Source organism: Manihot esculenta, chromosome 10 (genome assembly GCF_001659605.2).
Source record: "Manihot esculenta cultivar AM560-2 chromosome 10, M.esculenta_v8, whole genome shotgun sequence".
Classification (NCBI taxonomy): domain Eukaryota; kingdom Viridiplantae; phylum Streptophyta; class Magnoliopsida; order Malpighiales; family Euphorbiaceae; genus Manihot; species Manihot esculenta.
The window spans coordinates 12,617,349-12,626,755 of NC_035170.2; the positions used below are offsets into that span (position 1 = coordinate 12,617,349).

At 36.0% G+C, this 9,407-nt stretch overlaps 1 protein-coding gene across 1 annotated transcript; it reads left to right on the forward strand.

The window, feature by feature from the left end:
- The first annotated feature begins 7,138 nt into the window (after positions 1 to 7,138).
- On the forward strand, positions 7,139 to 9,025 carry LOC110624156. The gene has a single exon (XM_021769277.1). It carries the CDS (start codon positions 7,139 to 7,141, stop codon positions 9,023 to 9,025), a length of 1,887 nt encoding a protein of 628 aa, XP_021624969.1.
- The last annotated feature ends 382 nt before the right edge of the window (positions 9,026 to 9,407 follow it).

Genomic DNA, 9,407 nt, shown 5'->3' on the forward strand with positions numbered 1-9,407 from the left:
CGAACCGAAATGTATAAAAAACCGAACTAAATTTTCAAATCGGTTCGGTTCGGTCGGTTTTTTCGGTTCGAACCGGATTCTGCTCACCCCTACTACTACATGAATGAAATAATATTTTTATTTAACAAAAAGCTCAACGACCAAAAATTGGTCGTTATTTGGTTGCTATTTAGCGACCAAATCTTAAATCGTTGCTAAATTTAGCGGGAATTAGTGGCGCGAGATATTTGCGATCATATTTGCAACGAAATTGCGACTACTTTTTGGACGGGAATATTTTGCGACCATATTTAGCGATTAATTAGTTTAGTCGCTAAATAGCGACCAATCAGCAACCATTTCATTTTTAAAATTTTAATTTAATTTTTAATTAAATTTTATTTTATTTAAAATTTTAAATTTTAAATTAAGTGATTTCAATTCGGTATACAAAATGACGTCGTTTTCACAATTTAAGGATACTCTAACCTAATCCCTAATCTTAATCCCTAATCTCTAATTCCTAATTAATCCCTAATCCCTAATAAAATTAATCCTAATCCCTAATCCCTAATCTCTAACCCTAATTCCTAATTAATCTCTAATTCCTAACAAAACTAACCCTAATCTCTAATCCCTAATCCCTAATCCCTAATCCCTAATTCCTAATCCCTAACCCTAATCCCTAATTTCTAATCCTTAATCCCTAATCTCTAACAAAATTAACCCTAATCCCTAGAGGTGAGCAGAAATCGATTCAAACCGAAAAAACCGACCGTATCGAACCGATTTGAAAATTTGGTTCGGTTTTTTATACATTTCGGTTCGGTTCGGTTTTTAATTTTAAAATTTTTGATTATTTCATTTCGGTTCAGTTTTGATCAGAAAAAACCGAAAAAACCGAACCGAACCGATTAATGATAATAATATGTTTTTTCAATAATATAGAGAAATTAAATCATATTAAAATTAAAATATTTTAATTAAATTTTAAAATACTAAAAATAAAGTGCAAAAAATAAAAAATTATTAAAAATCGAAATCGATCAAATCGAACCGAATCGAATCAGATCGGTTCGGTTTGATTTGATTTCTAACCAAAATCGGTTCGGTTTTCATAAACACAAATTTCGGTTTTCGATTTATTCGGTTCAAAACCGAACCGACCGAATGCTCACCCCTACTAATCCCTAATTCCTAATCCCTAATCCCGAATCCCTAATCCCTAATTAGCTATACTAACAAAACTAACCCTAATCCCTCATTTATTTTTCCATTTTACTCGAGTCACACTTCCCTCTCTCCGTCGGCGCCTCTCTCCCCCGATTCCCTTACCATAATTCCCAATCAACGGCTCTCTCCCCCACTTCACTGAAGAGTGCCGGCAGCCCAGTCGGCATCGGCGACGTCTCCTTTCTCTCCCCAGCGATGATAAATCTTCTCTCTCCCGATATCTCCTTCTCTCTCTCTAGTGGCGACATCTCCCACTTCCCGTCGGAGACAACTCTTCCCTCTCCCCGGTTGGTATCGGCGACATCTCCTTCTCTCTCCCCAGTCAGTGACATCTACTCTTTCCAATTGACGCTTCTCTTCCCCACTTCACTGACGATTGCTGGAGACAACTCTTGCCTCTCCCCAATCGGCGTCGGCGACATCTCCTTTGACTGGAACTCTCTTCAGGTTTGCAATCAAATTTTTTGATAATCAAGATCTTTTATGTGCATGTTGTTAAAGAATTTTTAGTTGCTATTAAAGATTTTTAGAATTTTTGGACTATTAATTTGATTATTTGGATACTGTTGATTTTTAGAATTTATGGGCTGCAATTCAAAAGTATCTTCTTACCTTATTCTGTGCAATCACTTTTTCCGCCTGCCCTCTGTTGTAATTTTAGCCTTTTTAATGGAACCATTATTTGTCCCCTTGGAAACGTTGGTCCCTGTCTCTCTCTTTTTATTTTTCTTTTTTTATTTTATTTTATTGGCTTCTCTTCTCTTTGCATTTTGAGTCTTGGTCTTCACTTTACTCAGTTTCTCCTCTATTATCTGTTTATGGCTTCTCCTCAATTTTCATTTGTTTATTTATTTCAAACTTTTTTAATTTTTTGCATTCTTTTCTTATTTTCCCATCTTTGTTTGTTCGGTGGGGTTTTAGTTTAGGATGCAATTTTGGGAATTTTTCTTTCTCCCCATTGTGGATTACTGCAGTTTGGTAATGGAGTTTAAAAGTGGTTATAAGATTTTTCCAATCGAGGGACACATTGCTGGTAAGATGATTTCGGTTCAATTTGAGTACTGTTAACACATTCTTCATTAGGAATTTAACTGAGAACTAACTCAAGAATGCCATTGTAAGACTGTATTTGTTATTGGATTGATGCAACTTGGAGATGTTGCCTCTTTTTAAGCAATTGGATTTGGGGCTTGAGATATTTTATCCTTGATAACTCAATCATTTTGTTTTTTTTCTTTTGCTTGTTCATGCGATATGAATGTTTTGTGAGTACAGTTTTTATTTGTCTTTGACTTTTGTTAATGAAAGAAAGGCTTAGCTGTTATTGTTGATAGTTGAGCTTTTTACACATTTTGCTGCTATTCAGATTTTGGAACATAGGATTTAAGTTTAGAATTCCAGGTGGATTATAATTTTATTGATAACCAAAAATGTTATTTTTGACCGATTTTAATAATCACACAGTCAAAAAGAAAAAATAGTCTATAATTTGACACGGATAAAGAAAAATAACATACTTTTATATAGGTTAAATAGATTTTCTTTTCGAAGGTTTAGTAGAGTATTAGGTAAGAAGATAGTCTACAATTTGACACGGATAAGAAAAAATAGTCTATAATTTGACACGGATAAAAAAAATCAACAAGAGTTAAGTGGTAAAATGTTGATTTTCAATGCTATGAATTTACTTTGTTTACAAATTATACATTCCAAATTACAAATTATTTAATGTTTTTTATTCTCAAACAATATTTAATTTGTAAAAAATAAAACTATCATAAAATATCATTTTAATTAGTATTAAAAGGATTGATATTATAATATTATTAATTTTAATATTAATATATTAAATTTATATTATATATTATTCAATTAATAGTTTTTATATTATATATTATTCAATTTATAATATATATGATAATATTAATTTTAATATTAATATATTAAATTTATATTAATAGTTTTTTAAATTAAGATTAAAATACAAAAATTAAATTAAAAATCACCTATGTTAAATTAATATTACCTTAATCAATTAATTTTAGTTAGACGACGGAATATCATGGATAAATTGCAGAGTATATGAATAGCTAAAATTATATATACTAAATAGTGTATATATTTAAAATTAAAATAATTTAATCAGTATTTTCTTGGATAAAAAATTAAACAACTTAACTTTATTGTAGTTTAACTTAAAAATATTTAATTAATTAATTAATTTTAATAAAATATTAATGCCTTAATAATAATTTGCTAAAATATAATATTGCATTCAATAAAAATACAGTTTTACAAAGTATAAACTTGAATCCAACTTTCTTATCTCAATGTTCAGACTTATCAGTTTTATTTAAAAAGATTAGGTATATATATTTTAATAATAATTTTAAAATTAATAGTATATAAATTAGTACTTGGCCTTTCTAAAAAATTAAATATGAAACTAAAATATATATAGTGTAACGACCCGAAAATCGGACCGCTACCGGCGCTAGGATCCAGATCGGCTTAAGGCCGCCGGGACCCGTAGCAAGCCTGACATATAACCTGTAAACCTGTATAATCCCATACATGATCAACAACATGCATAAAAATTTAAAACTTTTCTTTTTAAACATCCAACTCAACCTGAACATACATGTACATAGTCCTGATCATAATCATGATCCCTCTGTGGGATCTCATCAATGCCCCAACGGGCGATACAACATGAGATGAGTTGGCTTCCATGAACATTATAAAACATTTCTATAGATCATGTATCAAAAGGGATAACAATACTCATAGGGTCAAGCACATCTATAACCTCAATATACCTCATTACATAACATACTAAAATCTCTTACATTACATCATAGTACAATTGTCATGTCCACAATCTAACTATTACAAAAAAACATGCTTCAAAACTCTTGCTAACCTCCTGGTCTACCCTGTACCTGCACATCTGGGGTTAGGGGAGAGGGGTGAGCTACAAAGCCCAGTGAGCAGAATAGTAAAACATTTAAAACATATGATAACATGAAATGCATCACATCACAGCTAATCACATCAAGGATGGATTTGTCACCAATAGTCCCCTACATGGACCAACTGTGCCAGGGGCGTAGAATGGGCCTCACTGGTCTTTCTCTTACATAACATAACATAACATGGTCCAACTGTGCCAGGGGCGTAGAATGGGCCTCACTGGTCTTTCTCTTACATAACATAACATGGTCCAACTGTGCCAGGGGCGTAGAATGGGCCTCACTGGTCTTTCTCTCACATAGTGCCAGGGGCGTAGAATGGGCCTCACTGGTCTTCCGTATCGTATCATCATCATCATAGCATAGGGGGACTAATGGATCATTCAACATCCATCCACATCATCAAACATAATATGCAATGCACATATTCGTGAATCTAATGCAACACCCTATTATCTCATGGCATTTATGATGCGTGAATCATGCTAAACTGATTTATTTATTTAAAAGCATAATAGTTATTCCACTCACCTCTGGCTAGCTCTGACAACTTTGTAGCAGCTGGCTCACTGCTGGGGTCCTCGGTTCCTCGGGTCCGAACCTACACAGGTGGACTCCAATGAGGGACCAAACATACATGAACATAACTCTAATATACTCCCCAAAAACCCCCTTAGAACATCAAGAAACAACTTCATAAAAACATGCAAGAAATGGCTGGACAGGGCACTTTCGGCGGCAGCTTCGGCGGCCGAAAGTCCCTCCAGAGCCGAAAGTCAGGCAGGTTCGGCGGCACCTTCGGCGGCCGAAACTCCCAGACAGAGGCGAAACTCATGCATGTTCGACGGCACCTTCGGCGGCCGAAAGTCTCAGACAGGGACGAAAGTCTCTTTTCGGGGGCAACTTCGGCAGCCGAAAGGCCTGCCTCACTAGCCATGTTCGGCGGCCAAAAGTGCCTTCGGCTGCCGAACCTGGTTTCTGCCAAAGGGCATAAACTTGGCTCCTTTGTGCATTTTCGCCTCCAAACTCACCAATCATGCATATACCTCAGTTAAAACATGCATACCAGTTCCTAGGGGCCTCAAACAAACAAATGCCCCAACTACAACACTTTAAGCATACTCAAACATGCCACATTGTTCAAGAATCACATAAAACCTAACATTTGCTTAAAAACTCATACAACCCTATACATGCCATTCTACCCCATAAAATCACTTAAAACTTACTTAAAACACATGAGGAGCTTAAGATCGGCTCTTACCTCTTGAGGATCGAGAGGAAGACGACCTAAACTTGGAGATCCACGAAAATGAGCTCCTGAGTTCCCAAAGCTCCAAAACTTGTTTCAACGGTTCAAAACCTTCAATGCAAGCTTAAAACTCAAGAAAAATGGTGGGGATTTGGAGGAAAAACACTAGATTTGCAAAGGGAAGGTCGGAAGCTTGCTGTGGCCGAAAATGGGAGAAAGCTCGCCCATTTCGGCTAAGTGCCCCTTTTATAGGCGGCTGGCCAGGCCACGTTCGGGGGCCGAATGTGCCTCCGCATCCATGCAATGTTCGGTGGCCGAACTTGACTTTCGGCGGCCGAACCTGGACTGCCCTCACTCATGCTTTCGGGGGCCTAACGTGCCTCCAAAACGCATGCACGTTCGGCGGCCGAACTTGACTTTCGGCGGCCGAACCTGGGTTTTCCTCCAAAGACTTTTCATGCAAAAACTCATTTAATTTCATACTTAAAACTATTAAAACATGAAAACATTTTTATAAAACATGATTCTACCCTTCTAGAGATCTCCGACATCCGAGATTCCACCGGACGGTAGGAATTCCGATACCGGAGTCTAGCCGGGTATTACATATAGTTTGATAACTTTTATATTCATTTAAAATAGTAAAAAATTAATCAATACTTAATTTATTAGTTTGTCTTAAATTATCTTTTAACTTTGAAAAATTATAATTATAACAAATTTAATGTTGAAAATTAGTTTTATTTTCAATTGTAAGAATATAATTATAACAAATTAAAATGCCTCTATTAACTCCTAAAACGAGATAAAAATAAAAAATATAATTACCATCCAGCTAATTCACTTCATTTATGTTAATATGAAACTCAACCTCATAGGCTGCATCAGGGTTTCATATTTTTTTGATCCAGTGTGTTTGGATGGATTGTCCATAGCTGCATTTCATAATAAGGTAAGAAGATACTTTTGAATTGCAGCCGTTTATATTAACATGCTGTGCAGCAGCAACGTGCACATGCTGTGCAGCAGCAAGCATCTGATGTGCATAAATGTTGTGCAGTTCAGCATTGCACTTGCTGCAAGTGCAGCAACAAGGTGCACATGCTGCCCAGCAATGCACTTGCAGCCAGTGCACTATGCACAGCAGCACTTACTGCAAATGCAGTCTGAGCTACTATTGTGCACAACAACACTTAACCGATTGACTGTAATTAAAATCATAATCAAAATTATCTCAATTTACTTTAATTCCTCCTCTCATTTTTATGAATTTAATTTATATATTTTTACTATACATATCTTGTGTAGGAAAATGAATGCCAATCGACAGTGGATGTATAATAGGCTCAAGGATGGGTTGTTGAATACTGAATTTTTAAACGGTTTAGAGGAGTTCATACAATTTGCTTCAACCCATCCTGAATGTATGGATGGTATGAATATAAGATGTCCTTGTAGTATGAGAAGGTGTTCGAATCGGAGGTTCCTCTGTGTGGACGATGTACGATATCATCTGATGAAAAATGGTTTCGTCCCTAATTACTACAGGTGGATAGCACATGGTGAATGTTGGGATGATCAAGGAACCTCTAGTGTGCTATTGTCTGAAACTATCATGGAAAATGATTTTCAAACTGGGGCTAATGGCCGACACCATGAAATGGTACTTGAAGGTTTTGGTTTACCGCCTTAAATTGAATTCATGGAGGAGGCACCTAATGCCGAGGCACAAAGGTTGTATGAAATGTTACAAGCAGCAAGTGAAGAGTTATGGCCAGGATGCAATAAGCACACAAAACTGTCTGCTGTGGCACGTTTGATGAACATGAAATCGGAGCATCATTTCTTTGTAAAATGTTTTGATCAGATTGTCGAGTTTTTGAAAGAAGTTCTACCCGAAGATAATGTGCTTCCTGATAATTTTTACAAAACGAAAAAGTTAATTGAGGGTTTAGGTCTACCAGTGAAAAAGATTGATTGTTGCAGAAATAATTGCATGATATATTGGTCTGGTGACGCTGAGTTACAAGAATGCAAGTTTTGCCAGCTTCCTAGATATAAACGCACGGTAAACAGCTTGACAAAGCAAGTTGTTCAGAAGCCATATAAGAAGATGTATTACTTTCCTCTCACTCCAAGGTTACAACGGCTTTATGCATCAGACGCAACAGTACCCCATATGAGATGGCATGCTGAACATGAATATGAGGAAGGGGTCATGCATCATCCATCTGATTCTCCTGCATGGAAACACTTTAATGCATGTTATCCATCATTTGGATCAGAGATAAGGAATGTGATGCTTGGATTGTCTACTGATGGATTCCAACCATTTGGACAATCTGGCCAACAGTACTCATCTTGGCCCATCATTCTGACACCGTATAATCTTCCGTCATGGCTGTGTATGAAGTCAGAATATATGTTTCTCACTGTTATAGTTCCGGGCCCAAATAATCCTAAATTTAAAATTGATATATTCTTACAACCCTTAATCGAAGAACTAAAACAATTATGGAACATGGGGGTTGAGACATATGATGTGGATAAGAAGCAAAATTTTCTCATGCGGGTTGCTTTGCTATGGACCATTAGTGACTTTCCTGCTTATGCCATGCTTTCTGGTTTGAGCACTGCAGGAAGGCTTGCATGCCCATATTGTATGGATAACACTGATGCATTTACTTTGCCAAGAGGTGGTAAACAATGTTGGTTTGATAATCATCGCAAATTTTTGAACCATAACCATCCATGGCGGAAGAATAAATCATGGTTTAGAAAAAACAAAGTTGTAACTGAACTTGCACCTCTAGTAAGGACTGGAGAGGAAATTTTGCATGAGATAGAGAGTCTTGGATTAATGAAAGTGACAGATCCAGGTTCAGATGTTGTTAATGCTGTTATTAGTAAGACATGTGGATGGAGGAAACGCAGCATATTCTGGGATTTACCTTATTGGAGTTCCTTGCTTATTAGACACAACCTTGATGTAATGCATATTGAAAAGAATTTTTTTGATAACTTGTTCAATACCATTATGAATATAGAGGGTAAAACAAAAGATAATGCAAAAGCAAGAGAAGATATGAGGGAAATATGTCAGCGGCCTGAGTTGGAGATTAATGCAGAAACTGGCAGGTATCCAAAAGCAATATATGCATTGGACAAACCGGCAAAACAAGTTATTTGTGAATGGATTAAGGGACTCAGATTTCCTGATGATTATGTGTCTAACATGGCTCGATGTGTCGACATGAACAAGTATAGATTATTTGGAATGAAAAGTCATGATTGTCATATTTTCATGCAAAGGTTGTTGCCTATTGCTTTTCGTGAATTATTACCAATGAGAGTGTGGGAAGCAATTACCGAGCTAAGTATTTTCTTTAAGCAACTAATGAGTACGATCTTACGGGAGGAAGATATGCAAAGGCTTGAAGAGGACATTCTGGTTATACTATGCAAATTGGAGCGAATATTTTCTCCGGGTTTCTTCGACTCGATGGAACATCTTCCGGTTCATCTTGCATATGAAGCTCGCATTGAGGGTCCAGTGCAATATCGTTGGATGTATCCTTATGAGCGGTAATAATTAATCGCTGCTGCTTTTTCAATATATCAATTATTTAATATGCTTAATTTGTATGCTAATTAATTATGTAATGCATGTACAATGGAATTTTAAAGAAGAATATTAAAAATAAAGTCAAAGTTGAAGGATCAATTGCTAATGCATACTTGGTAGAAGAAGCATCTTCTTTTTGTGCTTACTATTTTGAGTCACATGTTTCTACAAGGCATCGGCGGGTTCCACGTAATGATAATGGTTGTGTAGTGGAAGATCAGGAGATTGAAGGAAATTTATCAATATTCAAATATCCGGGTAGACCCATAGGTCAATCAAAGAAAAGGATATTGACAAAGGATGAAAGAAATGCAGCTCATTTATATATCTTACTAAATTGTGAAGA

Coding starts and splice junctions, on each gene's coding strand:
- LOC110624156 (XM_021769277.1), top strand. CDS start 7,139: ATGGAGGAGGCACCTAATGCCGAGGCACAAAGGTTGTATGAAATGTTA.